Source organism: Macrobrachium rosenbergii, chromosome 54 (assembly GCF_040412425.1).
Source record: "Macrobrachium rosenbergii isolate ZJJX-2024 chromosome 54, ASM4041242v1, whole genome shotgun sequence".
Classification (NCBI taxonomy): Eukaryota; Metazoa; Arthropoda; class Malacostraca; order Decapoda; family Palaemonidae; genus Macrobrachium; species Macrobrachium rosenbergii.
The window spans coordinates 41,253,129-41,273,128 of NC_089794.1; the positions used below are offsets into that span (position 1 = coordinate 41,253,129).

General features: G+C 36.6%; 1 protein-coding gene across 1 annotated transcript in view; it reads left to right on the forward strand.

Annotated features, from left to right (window-relative positions):
* Positions 1–20,000, forward strand: part of LOC136835015 (probable serine/threonine-protein kinase DDB_G0275165) — a 161,909-nt gene that overhangs the window by 84,238 nt on the left and 57,671 nt on the right. Inside the window, exons 2-3 of the mRNA XM_067098051.1 lie at positions 9,226–9,268; positions 16,011–16,237. Of these exons, the coding sequence (XP_066954152.1) occupies positions 9,244–9,268; positions 16,011–16,237 (252 nt within the window). The 5' untranslated portion in view covers positions 9,226–9,243. The remainder of the gene's footprint in view (positions 1–9,225; positions 9,269–16,010; positions 16,238–20,000) is intronic.

Sequence of the window (20,000 nt, forward strand, 5' to 3'; positions counted from 1 at the left end):
CTGATATAGGCGTTAGGACTGTATCCAACTAATAGTGAGCAATATTTCAACCATACAAAGGAATTTTCACTTAAATCAAAATATGTTTAAAGTTACTGTGTATTTTTTACCAAAAAAGGAGAGAGGACATTTTATAAAATTCGATTTTTCATTTTTCAACCTATTTGTCTTTCAGATATATACAGTATATATATATATTTTTTTATGTCAGAGACACCCAATAATTAACTGGAGAGTATAAGTAGATTATACATTTTCGTTTCTGAGGAGATAACTCAATGAAACTGCAAAGTTTCTCTGCATTTTTCACACCAGAAAGACTAACTTTCTTTCCCTTAATGGTTCCATTGTGTATTGTTCCAGATATGTTCTGAATACAGAAAAGGATTCAGTGAGGTGCATTGATGATGGAAAAAAAATGATTATACAAATACCTTTAGACAAGCCAGAGAAACCCATCATTACACTCAGAAACAGCACGAGAATCTTGGGTTACATATTTAAAAGTAGTGCTGACAACAGGGTGTCCGGTATTCAGTCTGAATTGTAAACCTTATGAATGTTATTTTGATTCTGTGGTGGCTTGTGGATGAAGCATTCTTTCAGAGTGAAAAAGAGACTGGAAACGGATATTCAATATGACGACGAGAGAGAGAGAGAGAGAGAGAGAGAGAGAGAGAGAGAGAGAGAGAGAGAGAGAGAGAGAGAGAGAGAGAGAGAGAGAGAGAGAACATATTCAGATATACTTTCAACATTCAGTCGTAATACTTTTAATGGTGTGCATACCCTACCAAGGATCTAAGAGAGAGAGAGAGAGAGAGAGAGAGAGAGAGAGAGAGAGAGAGAGAGAGAGAGAGAGAAAAAAATGTTTAGATATAAATTCACTATTCACTCGTGAACATTTTTCATGATTTGCTTACCCTACCAAGAATCAGAGAGAGAGAGAGAGAGAGAGAGAGAGAGAGAGAGAGACAGAGAGAGAGAGTTATATAAACTATTCAATCGTTAATTTTTTTAAATATGTGCATACCCTACAAGAATCTGAGAGAGAGAGAGAGAGAGAGAGAGAGAGAGAGAGAGAGAGAGAGAGAGAGAGAGAGAGAGAGAGAGAGAGAGAGAATGTACGTATAAAAATTAGATATCCAATCGTTAATATTTTTTCACGAGAGAGAGAGAGGAAACTTCCAGATATGAATACTGTACAATATTCAGTCGTTGATATTTTCAATCTATCGTGATGAAAACTTGCATCGCGGGTATACAATGAAGCGTCGCGCGAAGGTATCCGACTGCATTAACTTGCATTTTGAAAGACTGTTCGTTAGGTAGACTCGAATTACAACTGCACTTTCGTGGATGTGTCTCGCTGGTGAAAGTGTCTCATTGTTGCTGATTGATTGCCTCGATATCGGGGCCAATTACTGAAGAATCCACCGGAAACTATATGTGACGACAACAGGCCATAATGATACACGACGATTATTAGCTCTCTTGGGGTTTCGTTTTTCTTTTGTTTGTGGTTATTATTATTACTGTTATTGTTATTATTATTGAGTAGTTTTAGTCAGACCAACGATGCGTAATCCTAAATTTCGTAGTCTTTGCTATGAGCTGTTTCTAAAATTACGATTATGGATGATAACTCTCTCTCTCTCTCTCTCTCTCTCTCTCTCTCTCTCTCTCTATATATATATATATATATATATATATATATATATATATATATATATATATATATATATATATAAATAAAGATATGTGTATACATATACACATATTTATAATATATGTTATATATGTATAATGTTACTAAAATTACTATATTTCGAAGAGACGACTCTCTCTCTCTCTCTCTCTCTCTCTCTCTCTCTCTCTCTCTCTCTCTCTCTCTCTCTCTCTCTCTCTATATATATATATATATATATATATATATATATATATATATATATATATATATATATAAAGTATATTATATAAACTGAGCGGATTAACAGCTCTCTGGGATTGTGTGTGGATACAAATACACATTTTTATAATATATATATTACAGTATATAATGTTACTAAAATTACATTTTTATATATTATATTACAGTATATAATGTTACTAAAATTACTATATTTCTCTCTCTCTCTCTCTCTCTCTCTCTCTCTCTCTCTCTCTCTCTCTCTCTCTCTCTCTCTCTCTCTCTCCTTCGCTATAAGCATGAATCGATTGCAGCGAACAGGAGTAATTTATTCCAAGGTTTCACCGCTTGGCAAAAGGTGCAATTAACAATCAGAGCATCATTAACCATCCTCACTCAATCAGCAATTACCTGAAACAGAGCGTAATAGCACGAGCGAAGTTATAACAGTCTGCTCGTTTGTTTTTTCGTGCCCTTCATTATTTTTATAGCTGGCATTTTCATCATAGATTTTTTTATCGTAATTGTTATATTGGTTGCGGTTGTTCATCTGCTGATTAATATTGTTACCGTTGTGTTATTTGCATGAAATTTTTTGAAAAATAAATATTCGTACACTATGTAGACATATGTCTGTCTATATATTTAGCTGTCAGTTGCGTGTATGCATATATGTGCGTGTGCGTGTTTGTGCGTGTGTGAGAGAGAGAGAGAGAGAGAGAGAGAGAGAGAGAGAGAGAGAGAGAGAGAGAGAGAGAGAGAGAGAAATTTCAAATCCCATGTTTCATTACTCAGGGAAGAGAAAACAATTGTTTATCATGAAGTGAGGGCAATACGTAAGAAATCTAATCGCTCTAATTTCATCTTAATCGTCTGTTAAAAAAAAAAAAAAAAAACTATGGGTTTGATGTCATCTACCGACTGTGATTACGTCATTATCATATTCCTTTCTTAAATAATTTCCTTATCTTTAAAAGGTTTTGTGAGCACTATAGTGGCAAGGCATACACTCCACGGTTATTTGGTCGAGATTTGGGAAATGTGAAATTTACCCGGTCAGAACTTTACATAATCATTTCTTGAGTAACTGTACTGTAATCAGGGGCATGCTAATGCTTGCTATGATATTGTTCTGGTTTTATATTATATTATATATAAAATGACTTTTTCTGAGTTTTACGTCTGCGTCTGAAGAGAGAAAAGGGCTTGTGCAAGGGACGAAGTCAGTTTCTCCAAGTGGGTGATTTTATGTAGAACGGGCTTTGCGGTGGACTCCAGTTTCTTCGCCTTTGGATGAATAGGCAGAGAACTGGCTGGGTGACCCAGTTGAGACATGGGTGTTGGAGGAACATACGTAAGGTCAAGTGCCAGTTTGTTTGGGATCCAGTTATTGACTGGAGAGATTGAAGAGAAATTGTAGAGGCGGCTGCAGGAATCTTTTGAGATTAGGAAGGTGTAGCGGACGGTTATCAAGGAAGAAAACTTATGAAAATATATAGAGACAGGAAAGTAACTTCTTCGTAAAGAATATGAAGATGTGGGAATGAGTGCCCCTGGGAGAGTGTAAGATAAGATATGAAAAGTCGGACATTGTATCAAGAAAGGTGGATATTTGGGTCCCTTGTGTTGACAGTATGGAAAGAAGAGAAGAAGGCTTTAAATTTAAACAGCATAAATGTGTCAAAACTGTATGAAAAATGTCTGTATAATAGAGGCTAGCACTGTACTGTATAAACAGTTAAAAAATATGCTTTTGTGGGCCTCTTGTGTGGGATATCACAGTAACAGTAGTGCCTATAGTGCACTTCATGCGGCGCACTGTAGGCATTACTTAAGGTTCTTTGCTGCGTCCTTTCGGTCCTTAGCTTCAACCCCTGTTATTTCTTCTACTATACCTCCATTTATATTCTCTTTCTTCCATCATACTTTCCACCCTCTCCTAACAATTGTTTCAACATCATTTTCAGCGCTGAATGACCTCATAGGCCCCAGTGCTTGACCTAAGTATTTTTTATTCCATTTCCAACAGTAACATGCGAAAGTTTTTTTTTAAAGAAAGATAATTATTTATTTATAGTTTGAAGGGTGGTTAATGGTTTGTTATGTCTTCGAAACCATAAATGCTTATCGGTGATAGATTTTGGATAAAAGCAGCATCTGCTTATACAGTATATATGTTGAATAGTGAACATTCATATTATAAAGTACGTAAAAAAGGGGTTAAAAGTGTTTTTATTGCCCTTTCCGCTTTATTTGTGGATTCATGTAATCTTATTACCGTTTATGAAAGGGATGAAAAACATTGGATATAACGAATTAGACAGACGTTTGATTTCCTAAGAAATGCACTGATATTCTACTAACATTCTCATATTAATATTCTCATATTAATAGCTGATATATTAATGTTCTTTTAGTTAATGAAAGGAACGCACGATGCTCAATATACATAAAAAAAAAACTCTCATGAATGAATTGAAGTAGATTTGGCGAATAGCCTTAGGAAACCAGCTTACTCATTCATATGAGTGTTTGTCCTTGCCGACACGAGAGTTTGATTGATTTAGTAGTAAATTGTTTCCCAAATTGAGTTTTCAGTTAACTTCATTTTTATTGACATTCCTTCGTCATTTTATTAAGAGATGAAATGGCCCAATTTTCCCCGGTGTCCTTGAGCGCGGTCATTAGGCATGATTGGCTGGATAGCAGGGACTGCGATTGAGGGGAGTTCGGTTGCAATTTGGCGTAAGATTGAAATCAAAAGTATCGAGTTTAATGGTAGAGTATTCACTCGATTAGTTTAGGAATGCAGTGCGTGGATCTTTCCGCCTTCCTTTGTTTCCACCAACAATTGACATTACCTTTTCATGAGAGGCTTCGAGATCTGTCATCACTTAATACGGCAAGTCAACTAACATTCAGATTGCCAAGTCCATTTCTCTTATTTGTACTGTACAATATATCAATAATATATATATATATATATATATATATATATATATTAAAATATATTAAAAGTTAAAGTCCTCCTGGGCCTCTGTAGGCTCATAGGGCAGGCGCTGATCTCCTGTTTCTTAGGTCGATAGCCAGTATATATATATATATATATATATATATATATATATATATATATATATATATATATATATATATATATATATATATATATATATATATATATGTGTGTGTGTGTGTGTGTGTGTGTGTGTGTGTGTGTGTGTGTGTGGAGAGAGAGAGAGAGAGAGAGAGAGAGAGAGAGAGAGAGAGAGAGAGAGAGAGGGAAAATAGATAAATAAATCATGAAATCCAGCTTCAACATGTGTCTGAATGACATTTGCCAAATATAGTGTCTTCTCAACTGTCTCCTTTTCTTTAAGGAAGTAGGCAAAATCCTGTATTTGTTAATACCGTTCTCTCTCTCTCTCTCTCTCTCTCTCTCTCTCTCTCTCTCTCTCTCTCCTCTCTCCCCAAACCCCAAAACACCCGAGTTACTCCAGTGCATTTACCTTGACGAAATTGTCTGTCATTGCGTTTGCAGATTTATATATATATACATATAGTATGCAATCCTAATGAGCCCTTGCAACAACGCCAGATCCGCATCGTGTTTTTGTCAACATAAAGATATTTTTTTTTTTATTAACCAATGCAGTCGTTACCTCGATGTTGCTGGCTGGCTGGTTGCTTTGCCACACGCACTAGCGTCAATGCTCTCCTCGTTTGCTTTTGTTCGTGAGCGAAAATATGCCGCAATGAGCGATTCCTAAAGAGCTTTCTTTGGTAAACGTGTTACGGAATCATTTTTGCTGCTTTTTGTTGTGCAAAGTTTCGTCACTTTTGTGACGTTTTGAAGTTAGAACTTAAATATATTTTGCTTGAATTATTTGTTTTTGAATCTCGTAATGTTTTAATGTTAGAACATTAAATATCCTCAGAACAATATTACAATACGTACATTGTTTTGCAAATTTGTCATTATTACACGGTCTGTTTTCATGCAAGCCGTAAAATTCCTTTGTGTATTGTATGTTAATTATACTGTTAAGGAGTTTTTTTGCTGATATTATTTCCACATGCAGTCTGTCCTTATTTCACGAGGGTTCAAACAAACTTCATGTAGGACGTTTAAAGTACAGTATTGTTCTGCCGTCTTTTTAAAGTTAAATCAAATTCATTTTATTTCATATGGGAATATTGTCTGTTATTATTATTATTATTGTTATTATTATTGTTATTATCATTATTATTATTATTGGAGAAGCAGATCCACAGTTATGTATATGTACTTATATTTAAAGATAAGTACATCACTGTCGATTTGCTTCTCCATTTTAAGACATGCTATTATTATTATTATTATTATTATTATTATTATTATTATTATTATTATTATTATTATTATTATTATTATTATTATTATTGTTGTTGTTGTTGTTGTTGTTGTTGTTAATGTAAAAGTAAAGACAGGTAATTATATCCCTCAAAGCTAGAATTGCTTGGATGCCCAATCTGTGCAGTGCTTCTCAACATAAATGATTTACTTGCTCGTCTCATCACATTAAAAATTTGTCATGATATACAACAGATTCACACGGACCTCTGTCATGTAGGTACAGAAGCATGTCGATGTGGAAACCCCGTGATTGCAGACGTTAATGAGGCATCATTTGTACCTGTACCTGAATGACAGCGAAGGCTAATTGCCTTGTACTCCGATGGTCTTAGACACATGTTACATAGGGGCGTGTCAAATGGGCAGCATCCACATCTACACAGGAATGTTTGCGTAGACTAATTACCTTGTACTGTCATTAACTTGTTATTCGGGTGGGACCGAAGCGATTTAACTGATGATTGAAGTGAGGGTGGCATCATTTCGCCCAGTTCTGATTGTTAACAGATTGATTACTCTATAAATATTGAAACAAAATCGGAACGATGAGTGAATGTGTTCGAGGCAGCGTTTACTACACATTCTTGATTATCAAGTTAGATTAATTTGGTTATAAGAAGGGCTGTTCCTTGATTATCGGTTTCAAATGGTCATCTTAAATCTTTAAAACACAATTATCGAGGCTGACAAGGCATGTTTATATGATCCTGATTGTCAGCTTGTAAACATTACCTTATACCTTACCCTCCAAATCTGGCGTCCATTCGAATAGAATCAGAAGCTTCAAAATCTCAAGAAAAGATTAGCAACGAGATCCGTGGTGCGAAGTAAGCGATCTAGCAATTCTCTAATTGTTCTCTTAACTCATTTTTTTTTTAATTCTTTCTTTTTGGGGCCAGACAGATGTGAAAACTCATGATATTTCCCCCAGATGACGGCAGCTTTCAGTTCAAGTGCAACCGCACACCGGGCCGGTGAAAGTTCTCTCTTGCCAGCGAACTCTCGATAGAATCGGATGCGTCGGTCCAAGGAGGATCGGATGCTTCCTATTCATCGATTCTTCTCGTAGGCCTAGGGGGTGTTGCCCTTGCCTTCATATATAATTTTTTTTTTTGACAAGTGAAATCTATTTCCTTGTTTTGATGTAATTTTTATGTTTTGCTTCATCTTTGCGTCAGTTTCCATGTTCTGTCGTACGGGCTACCTGTCGTGTGGAAGCTTTGTGGTTTGTCGTATGGGAATATGTTCAGCTCATGAGAAGGTATAAAGATGGTATAGGAGTATATTTACAAGTCTTCATCATTTTTCATACATGGCCATCACCACGTGCGAATGTATACATACATACATACATACATACATACATACATACATACATACATACATACTAAAAACTCCAGTCATAAAATGAAGGAAAAAACATAACTTTTTATTTAGGGTAACATCCGTCCTCTTTTTCATTTTAGTATTGTTTTTAGAGCTTAAACATCTTTTGCATAACCACACACACGCACGCACACACACACACACACACACACACACACACACACATATATATATGTATATATATACATATATATATTTATTATATAGAGCCTACCAACACCCTCGAAATGAGTTGTAAGCCTAAAAACGGTAGACACAGCTTATCAATATGACCTTCCGCAACGTCCTGACGATTTTGTAGGGGCTGGACGACTGTAAATCCGGGTTTGCAACTACACATAGAGAAATGATGAATACGCACTTTTATGTATATTATATGTATATATTCTTATATATAAATGTATGTATGTATGAGAGCAGTTGTCCCATTATATATATATATATATATATATATATATATATATATATATATATATATATATATATATATATATATATATATATATATATATATATATATATATATATATATATATATATATATATATATATATATAAATATATATATATATATTTATATATATATTGATAATAAAAAGGCACATATACTTATATATATAATAAATTGCACATATACTTTATATATATAAATTGGACACGTGCCTCTTTTGTAATGATCTTTGGAAAGATCCATTAGCAATATAGTGCTCGGTTTATTAACCAGTTTACGAACTTTTTGTGGTTTCGACCAGGAGTAGAAATCTCTCCATTCGCCACCGCGGTCAATGATGGATTAGATTTCCTTTTTTTTCTTTCTTTCTTATTTTCTTCATTTTATTCTGTTCTTTTAGCCACTCACTCTGTCGCTATTGATCAGTTTCTGCTCCATCTATGACTCTCGCTGTCATACCTGTGGAGAGCATTAATGGTCATTTTGATTTAGCCTTGTGAGTCCGATAATTGTGGGACTAGATTATTTAGACTACAGACCTATATTGAAAAATATGATTAAGTCTGATAAATCGCTTGCGTTTAGTTGGTTTTTTTTGCGCATTAGATTGAAGTAATTTGAAAGTTGGTTTTATTTCTTATTTACAGTTTTTATTTATTTATATATGTTTTTTAGTTTTCTTGAAGCTGATACGATTATGACCTGTTATTTCCAATAACATAAAATTTTAACTTGGTTAAAACATTTAAGACGTAAATTGGATCAGAATTTCTGTTTCGCAGTTTATGATTGTGGGTTCTTTATTATTATTATTATTATTATTATTATTATTATTATTATTATTATTATTATTATTATTATTATTATTATTATTCGGCACAAATGCTGAAAAAGCCGCGAGGTCTGTCACTTGATTTGCAGGTTATTATATAATAAAATGTTCATTTATGCAAAATGAATAGTAAGAAATAAGCTATAAAATAAAAACGAAGATTTGTTATATTCAAACGTAAATAAAAGTGGATGAATATGCCGTAATAACTGAATGCAAGTACATTCGAATAATCCTGTTTTTCCTTTTATTTTCAGGCAAAATAGCATCGCAAGATGGGTCAAATCTCCCAGCGGCATGGTAAGTAGAATCGCCCCTGTTGCGTATTCGTATCTTTCTTCCTCTTTTCCTCCTTTTTACCTCCTTTTTACCTCCCCTTTTCTTCCTTTTTACCTCCTTTTTACCCCCTCTTTTCCTCCTGGAGCGATTATGCAACCACAGGGTCTTAACAAGTTGAATGAATTTATAGGTAAGGAAACCTAGTTTGTTCTAGTTGAATGGAATGTATAGCTAAGGAAATCTAATCAGGACGCGTAGTGTCCAAGGTCTGCTACTTAGCAGCACTCGACCGCTTTCTTCGTCTCTGCTTGCGTGTGTTAGAGATTGAATATTGACTCTTGTGGCTGCAGCATCTTCTTGCGGACCACTGCTCCGTACATCAGAACGCTGGACTGCTGCGGTTTATTGTAATGCCGCTTTTCCCTGATTGCTGAACTGCTACAGTTTATTGCAGTGCCGCTTTCCCTGACTGCTAAGCTCTACAGCTCACTGAATTTTGCTTGCCCATGACTGCAAAACTACAATGGTTTACTTTTATGCAGCTTTCCCCTTAATGCTAAACTAATGCAGTTTTTTTTTTTTATCAAAACTCCTTGCCCCCAAACAACATGTTTAATGTTGTTTATTTTTATGCTGCTTTCTCCGTAATGCTTAACTTCTTCAGTGAACTGAAATGTCCCTTGATCCTGTCTGTTACAATGCTTCAGTTTGCTGTTATACTGCCTGCTCCTAACTTCAAAACTTAAGCAGATTATTTTAATACTGTTTGCACTTGCACTAGACTGCTAAACTGCTGCAGTGTTTCGAAATTCCGCCTGACCCAGATTGCTAAACACTGCTTGCTCATGACTACTAAACATCTGTGATTTATCGTTATGCTGCTTGACCCTGACTGCCGAACTTCTGTCCTTTATAATAATGCCACTTGCCTCCTGACAATTAAACTGCTTCAGTTTATTGAATGCTGTTCTCCCTTTGTTGATAAAGTTCTGCGGTTTATTGTTACACTCCTTATCCCTTACTGCTAAACTAATGGGATTTATTGGTACCTTGCATGTTCCTTACTACTAAACTATTTAGATTTATTGGTACACTTTATGTCCCTTACTGCAAAACCAATGGGATTTATTGGCACCCTGCATGCCCCTTATGCTAAACTAATTAGATTTATTGGTACCCTTTATGTCCCTTACTGCTAAACTAATTAGATTTATTGGTACCCTGTATGTCCCTTACTGCTAAACTAATGGGATTTATTGGTACCCTGCATGCCCCTTACTGTTAAACTAATTGGATTTATTGGTACCCTTTATGTCCCTTGCTGCTAAACTAAATAGATTTATTGGTACCCTGTATGTCCCTTACTGTTAAACTAATTGGATTTATTGGTACCCTGCATGCCCCTTAAAGCTAAGCTGATTAGATTTATTGGTACCCTTTATGTCCCTTACTGCTAAACTAATTAGATTTATTGGTACCCTGCATGTCCCTTACTGCTAAACTAATTAGATTTATTGGTACCCTTTATGTCCCTCACTGCTAAACTAATTAGATTTATTGGTACCCTTTATGTCCCTTACTGCTAAACTAATTGGATTTATTGGTACCCTGCATGTCCCTAACTGCTAAACTAATGGGATTTATTGGTACCCTTCATGTCCTTACTGCTAAACTAATGGGATTTATTGATACCCTTCATGTCCCTTACTGCTAAACTAATGGAATTTATTGGTACCCTTTATGTCCCTTACTACTAAACTAATGGGATTTATTGGTACCCTTCATGTCCCTTACTGCTAAACTAATGGGATTTATTGGTACCCTTCATGTCCCTTACTGGTAAACTAATGGGATTTATTGGTACAGTTCATGCCCCTTACTGCTAGACTAATGGGATTTATTGGCACCTTTCATGCCCCTTACTGCTAAACTAATGGGATTTATTGGTACCCTTTATGTCCCTTGCTGCTAAACTAAATAGATTTATTGGTACCCTATATGTCCCTTACTGTTAAACTAATTGGATTTATTGGTACCCTGCATGCCCCTTAAAGCTAAGCTGATTAGATTTATTGGTACCCTTTATGTCCCTTACTGCTAAACTAATTAGATTTATTGGTACCCTGCATGTCCCTTACTGCTAAACTAATTAGATTTATTGGTACCCTTTATGTCCCTCACTGCTAAACTAATTAGATTTATTGGTACCCTTTATGTCCCTCACTGCTAAACTAATTAGATTTATTGGTACCCTTTATGTCCCTGACTGCTAAACTAATTGGATTTATTGGTACCCTGCATGTCCCTAACTGCTAAACTAATGGGATTTATTGGTACCCTTCATGTCCCTTACTGCTAAACTAATGGAATTTACTGGTACCCTTCATGTCCCTTACTACTAAACTAATGGGATTTATTGGTACCCTTCATGTCCCTTACTGCTAAACTAATGGGATTTATTGGTACCCTTCATGTCCCTTACTGGTAAACTAATGGGATTTATTGGTACCCTTCATGCCCCTTACTGCTAGACTAATGGGATTTATTGGTACCTTTCATGCCCCTTACTGCTAAACTAATGGGATTTATTGGTACCCTTCATGCCCCTTACTGCTAAACTAATGGGATTTACTGGTACCCTTCATGCCCCTTACTGCTAAACTAATGGGATTTATTGGTACCCTTCATGCCCCTTACTGCTAAACTAATTAGATTTATTGGTGCCCTGCATGCCCCTTACTGCTAAACTAATTAGATTTATTGGTGCCCTGCATGCCCCTTACTGCTAGACTAATGGGATTTATTGGTACCCTTCATGTCCCTTGCTGCTAAACTAATGGGATTTATTGGTGCCCTGCATGCCCCTTACTGCTAAACTAATGGGATTTATTGGTACCCTTCATGTCCCTGACTGCTAAACTAATGGGATTTATCGGTACCCTTCATGTCCCTGACTGCTAAACTAATGGGATTTATTGGTACCCTTCATGTCCCTTACTGCTAAACTAATGGGATTTATTGGTACCCTGCATGTCCCTTACTGCTAAACTATTGTGCATTGTTAAATGCGCCCTCCACCTGAGAGCTAAAGTACTGTTGTTTATCATAATGCCGCTTACCACTGATTGCGAAAGTTACACGGCTCACTGATTCCCGCATGCCTAAGACCGCTGAACTATACTGCTTTATGTTGAATTCCGCTTGCCCCTTACTGCTAAACTACCGTGGCTTATTATTATGCAGCTTTCCCCATACTGTTAAACTAATGTGTTTTATTGTTATGCTGGTTCTTAACTGCTACTGTGGTTTACTTGATGCTCCTTGCCCCTGATTTCTAAACTGATGCTCTTTGTTGTAAGACTCAGTGGCGCGAGTCTGCTTATTTTTCGCTTTTACAGTGAATGTACGACGTTGGTTGAATCAGTTGTGTCATCTCTAAACACTCAATTTTTCTGAATTTTATTAGTGGCAGCCCATTTTCTATCCATTAAAAATGATCTAAAATTAATTTGATACATTTCAGTAAAATATTAAGTTACAGAGGTGTGTAGATTCTCCAGAAAACAGAATTGGCGTAACAGTGCTGTAGTAAATAATATACTGCGAAGATGAGTTTTTAACATCCCAGTATGTTGTAAATGCATTTTTAGTTCAAAAAAGATAAGATTTTGTGTATTTATTAATTTTTTTTACTTAATTTCGTGTAAGTTTTCCCAGAGTCTTCACGTCCTGCAGATAATTACGCCTCTTGTTCAAAAATGGTTTTATTTTTACTTTGGCTTTGTCATTATTGTACTCGATCGATGGAACCGGCGTCCTTGTGTTCCTGTCTTGCCCAGGACTGAAATAAACAAGAAATATAATATCAAGAGTAAAAGATCGGATTACTGAAGGAAGAGTTTGAGGTAGACCCTCCCTTTTGATGAAGGAAGGTCAGTATCGGGGGAAAGGAGAGTAGCAGAGAATTCCAGTTCTTGGCGGTATTGAGATTGATAATTTATTATTATTATTATTATTATTATTATTATTATTATTATTATTATTATTATAATACTGGTGATCATCTTACACAAGAAGATATGTTTTTCAGTTGTATTCCACATAGGAAAATGAAAGATGTAAAAGGGTAGAATATAGCCAACAGTTTCGTCCTCTAATGGAGCTCTTCTTGGAGCGTTTAGTAAGAAAAAAAAAAAGGTTTTGATTAAAAAATTGCGGCGTTTCTTACGAAATGATTAGATTATTCCAATGCAGAGTGCACGACCGCAGGGGCCACGGCCGTGGCTGTGGTCCCAGTCGACATCGTAACCGTGGCTGTCCCAACTTATGGAAATTTGTCCTGTTCGTACCTTTTTTCCTTTCTATGTCAGTTTTTATTCCTCCTCTTTCTATGTCAGTTTTTATTCCTTGATAAACGCTCCATGAAGAGCTCCATTGGAGGACGAAACTGCTGGCTATATTCTGACCTTTTACATATTTCATTTTACTATGTGGAATACAGCTTAATTATTCAAAATGTGCAAACATTCATATGGAAGAAACTCAAAAGGACCGCATAGAATTTCTATATAAGTAAAGTGTGTCAAACAGAGAAGGTGGTAGCAAATATATAACCGATAAATAGATAAGATGTGAACTTTACTTATAAGTAAACGTATTTGAGGTAACTGACCCTTCCTGATGCTATTGAAAAAGAGTATGTTTGTATCTTCGGCAGAGAATAAGTACAATCAGTTTCGTAATGAGGCTATGACGCAATAAAAGAAATGTCATTTTTGCGCATGACTCGGGAAAACTTATAGTATATTTTGTTAATACAAGAATGAAATTAGGAAGCGCCTAGTGAGCGCATCTCCTTCGACTAAAACAAACTGTAATCTGGATCTAGACACTTATGAAAGCCGAGTAAACTTTTATCTGGTTTTAGTCCTCCCCTCGACACTGTCCAATAGGCAAAGCATTCCCTCGTGATTATTTGGCACAAGCAGCCAAATGTGTTTCTTGCGGTAAATTCCGAAAATCATTCCGAGTCGGAAGACACTCGGCGGAAAAGTGATCTGAAATGCATAAGTCGTTGGACTTTTCATGGTTATTGGAATGAGTGTTGATGTAACCACGAAATGAAAATGGTCATCCACCTCCTCCTTGTCCCCCCGCCCCAACTTCCCCTTCCCTCTTCAGTAGAAGGCCGACGCAACGAGCAATCCGATACCCCAGGTTTAGTGTATCTTGATAGAGTAAAAAGAAAATTGAGATGAAATGTGTGTATTAAAAGCAGCTGTTGGGGTCGCCACTTGAAAAGGAATTTGACAGTAAGTAGGAAATCCTATATTCAACGTTAGATATAATTTCTGATTCTGATATTGTTGTCAGCGTCTTAGAAAAACACAGGCCCGCTGATCGTTTGATTCATGTTAACTAAAACTGGCGTTGCAGCACACTCGCTCACACACACTGCTTCTCGCGGGGTGCCCCATCATCGTTTGATATGGAACGTGGAATTTGTATCGGATAATCAAGCACTTTCAACGGAAAAGCGAACTCAGTGAAACCAGAAACATTAATTCTTACCAAAGTGATGGACGAACGGCCTTTCGGTGCTGTCACCTTCGCGAAATGTGCATCTTGCACAGGTCATCGTTGCGTCTTTCTCATCCACATAATTTTGAGCGTCCGTTGGTGGGTAACAAGCTGCAAGAAGGATGAAGCAACGTCGTTTTTTTAATTCCAGTTCCGCCTTCCCTTCCTCGCGAATAGGATTCTTTCTTTTCTGTCGTTTGTTTGAAAGAACTCTTATCTACTTTTCAGAGGGAACGCCTGCCGGTAACATCATTTAGAATAGAGAGTAAACGCAGTCGCAAAATACAGACGTTCATTCCCAACCAGCCAAACATGTAAGCGTTCGTTCTTGGAAAATAAATATATGCAAATGTTCGTGCGTTGGTTTAACACACGCGTGCAAATATTCAGTTACATATAAAAAACTATAACCCCCCCCAAAAAAAAATTAGCCATTGACAGAGAATAAACATCTATCTGAACTTCCTCTCGGACATCTTGAATAAACAAGAATGTGATCATTCTTTTTAATGATTCGATAATACGATGTGTTCTCCGTCAGGTGGTGTTTACTCAAAGACCTCACAATGGAATGTTCGTAATCAGTGTTAGTCAGTGGGCTGCTTTTCTGGCCTAGTTTTTGCATACGTAAGATATAAATTTGGTTAATGTCAATTACTGTAATTGTCAGAGGCTGATATTTTCTTAAGTTAAACTTTTCGCTATTTATTCATTTTTTGAAACTCAGATTTACATATTCATGCTGGTCTCAGTTCCGGATAAAAAATGGGGGTTGAACGTGGAAAAAATTGTCATGCCTTGTTTAAAAATGAAAGAACAAAAAACGACCTACGGAGCCTTGCAACGTGCTTTACCGTCGGGTACAAGCGACAGTGGGTCCTACACTGCGTGGAAACCGGCAGAGCCAATAGTCATCACCTACAATTATTAATCACTTCATTTGTGATCGGTATAGAATCCATCTTTCTAGCATATAGTATTCGTAGATGTCTGATCTTGGAAAATTTTTTTTATAATAAAGCTTTTATCATGTCCATTTTGACCTTATGTGAATAGAGTTTGGTGTTCAAAAGTCTCTGGTTTGAAGTTAATGTGGGAATCGAATAGACTCAATTGCCTTTGGAAGTAGAGGAAGTCACGTCTCTGTAACCGAACTGTCATTCCTTCTTTTCTCTCTGAACAGGAGCGCCCATTCTTCCCAGCTCGCAGTCGCTGCTCCAGCCGCGCCTCCTGCTCTTCCTCCTGCTGTTCCTGCTGGTGGGGTCGCAGCAGCCTCCGCCGAACTATCCCCACGACATGATGCCCGACACCAACTTCACCTGCAGCGACAAGGCCACGGGCGGCTACTACGCCGACCCCGAGGCCGGCTGTCAGATGTTCCACGTCTGCGTCAAGGTCTCCGACGAAGAAGTAAGTGTCCTGCAGAGAGAGAGAGAGAGAGAGAGAGAGAGAGAATGAATGATTTTCTAACGAAGTGATAAGCATCGGAGAGAGAGAGAGAGAGAGAGAGAGAGAGAGAGAGAGAGAGAGAATGATTAATGATTCCCAAAGCAATAATAAGTTTTTTCGAGAGAGATAGAGAGAGAGAGAGAGAGAGAGAGAGAGAGAGAGAGAGAGAGAGAGAGAGAGAGAGAATGATTTTCCAACGAAATGATAAGCTTGGAGAGAGAGAGAGAGAGAGAGAGAGAGAGAGAGAGAGAGAGAGAGATAATGATTCCCAAAGCAATAATAAGTTTTTTCGGAGAGAGAGAGAGAGAGAGAGAGAGAGAGAGAGAGAGAGAGAGAGAGAGAGAGAGAGAGAGAGAGAGAATTTTTTCAACAAAATGATAAGCTTGGAGAGAGAGAGAGAGAGAGAGAGAGAGAGAGAGAGAGAGAGAGAGAGAGAGAGAGAGAGAGAAGAGAGACTAACTCCTTAAGTAGGCTATGTATGAGAGCTAACAAAGATTTTGGAAGAAAAGTTAAATCGGAGAGTTGAATTACTGGGATCAGAGTCTGCGCATTGCTAATCAGTAAGATGCCTTTTTTTGGCATCATCAGACTGCACAACCACACCTGGTTTTATTCTTATTACGCATCGCAACATCAAGTTTAATTTATGTTGATGTTGACCTTCAGGTAAGTGATTCACTTCTATTGCTTCTGTTTTTGCTACTTTATATGTGTTGTGACTTCTTCTGTAGTTGGATAATTAGCCATTTCCTTTCATTTCTTGGACTGGTGATTTGATTCTGTCCTTGGATTGCTGCAGACCTTGAAATGTTATTAATCTATTATTTTTGTGGCTCAGTTGGTAGCGCCCTTGCCCTTCACATCGGGTTCGATCTCGATGTCATGTAGAAATTTGATGTTAGATTGCACACTAACTCGTAGATTGGGCAAAATGGTTAGCGGAATGCCCAACAAATACTTTGTTGGGCATTTCTGATCTATGCGAAAGGTATCACTTTTTTTTTTCAATGGTGTTATTGGTTGTAGACGACAGTTCAGATCTCAGCATAAAAGTAAAAATTATGTATTTTGCATTCTTCCATCAGGTTATTACTTCCCATAATTTTACTCTATTGTATCAAACCCGTATGGTCTGCTACGACCTTCAGTAACTAGTGTATATTTTTACTCCTTTATTTCTCCTTTTTATCCGGACTTGGTTGCATTGAAGGGCTCAAGTTGACTACGGTTTTAGCTCCATTCCGAATAAAATTAAGTTGCTTACTGCCTTCTCAAGACGGAAGTGGCGTGCCATGTCTGCCATGACATCACATCACCTGGATATCACAGATGTTGTCCTGGAATTTCCTGGAAACCAGAGCTGTATTTCCTGTATGATATTTTATATTATCTAAGTATTAAAGATTTTGTGTGCCTATATACACGAAGTTGCAACCCCGCCCTACTGCTCACTAAGCAGTCACACAGGATCTCGTTTTTTTATTTGCATTTTATTTTTTTTATTATTATTTTTTTTTTGGTGTTACTGTTAGATTAAACAGGCTTTATGTCATCATGGCCTCATGCACGTACGAGCAGTGTATAAACCAGATAACGGGCTTTGTTATGACCCTCTGCCCTCTAGATCAGACACCTGACAAAATATCTTGCAAATGACGTTATTTCTATCTGTGTATATTTCATTTTTATTTATAAAGGGCGTACCATTCCTCTTGTGGCTTTAATACATTTTCCAGAGACTTTTATATATCTGAAGTCGTTTTTAATGCTGATGTACAAATTCTTTTGAAAAATTTACAAATATTTTGGGCAATTATTTATAGGAAAAGGTAACAGCCTCGCAGTAGGTAGCAAGAGATTTCGTATTCAAAAAAGCAGAGAGAAAGTAGTGAAATCATTTGGAATTCTTTTTAAGAAAAACAAAATTCCCAGAAAGTAACCAACGAACAACTATAATCACACTTGTATGTTGGTTACTTTCTAGAAATTTTGCTTTTCTTAAAAAGCCAAATGATTTCACCAGTTCCTCTCTCCACTAAAGTCCATCTTTTGAATGAGAAATCTGTTGCTTCCCACTGCGAGGCTGTAAATTTTTCAAAAGAATTCGTACTTTAGATCTATCAAATTCTCCGCAAAATGTATCATAGCTATTGAGGGAAAGGACGCCTACGATTGCTCAGTAGTTAACAAATTCACCTCACCAGAAAGAGACCCGAAATCGATTTCATGAGGGAGGGTCGAACTCCTGAGCCTATTTCTTGTAAAATCCTTTGTGACCTAGTTGGTCTAAGCAGTGATTTATGTTCCTGGTTGTTAGTCTAGTGTGGCGGGACGCAGCCAGTGCAAAGAGTGCTATAGCAACCTCGTCCTAAAAAGACTTGTCACAAATCGGAAGGTTGCGCATTATGGAGCCATGACTTTAAAGGAAAGATGAATGGAAGTATTTAATATATGCTATATATATATATATATATATATATATATATATATATATATATATATATATATATATATATATATATATATATATATATATATATATTACACAGACAGAGAAGTAAATAGATAGATGTATTCGAAAGCGTCTGGTTAGAAAAAGTACTAATTTAAAAAAGATTACCTGGATAATCCAATCTTAGTCAAATACAATTGTTAGTTGTACTATCAGCAGTTGAGACGTTGTTGAAGGTATTCACACGACAAAATGATTTAATCCCGTAGAATGGAGTTTTGGAGTAGATCACATTTGCGGAAGGCAAAAACCAAAGAGACGCTGAGAAAGATGTCACGCCCTCAAAACGGTTTGCTTAATGCTTGAGAGATTTCACATCCGTAAAGAGAATGATGTAAAGGAATGTTGTTGGCGGAGCTTGAAGTGTTATGGTAGCGACAGAAATTTGGTGAAGTTTTCAAATAACGCCATTCTCAGTTTTCTTCACGGAAGTTCAAAGCCTTGTAATTAATAGGTTTTTCCTGGCGCATTAGCCTGCTTGCAGCTTGCGAACATCTTAGAGAGGACCTGGAGTGTTTTTTCAAGAAAGTTTAGTCTGAAAATAGCTTTATGACAAGTGCTTTGGGCTGTGAATTGTGTTTCATGAATACGAACTACTTCGATAGTACAAAAATGTTTTGAAAAAATCTGCAAACAGCGATTTCAAAGTTTCAGGAATTTTGAACACTATTGCCAAATGTTATCTGTCTACCAAATAAAGTTGTGAGATAACAAAACACATTTTCAAGGAATTTTCAGGCTTGCATAAAGCTTTTTAAGCAAATTGAAATCTGTGAGCGGCTTTTCACAGCAGGTCGCAAACTTATGAATGTAATTTTAAAGAAGATTCTTTCCAGTGAATAAATACAAGAAATTATTACACTTTTGCAATAGCATTTCCAAGCAAGATTCAATATAGTGAACAACAATTTGAAGGAAAATTTGAGTCTACGAATGACCTATAAGCAATTTGAATCATTCATATTGTCTTCCTAATGAATTTTCAAGTTAGTAGACTGGATTATCAAGGAGTTTTCTGCAGTGAACAGCTTTCTAGAAAGTTTCTAAGCCTGTGGTGAACTTTTTTTTTACAGGAAGTTTCAGTTTTCGTAAGAAAGTGTTTCCAAGAAGGCTTCAAGCCAGCACAGAGCTTTTGCAAGTATGTACAGGTATGTAGTCTCAAAAATAGGCTTTTCCAAGTTGGTTTAGCCATTGCAAACAAGTTTCAGACCT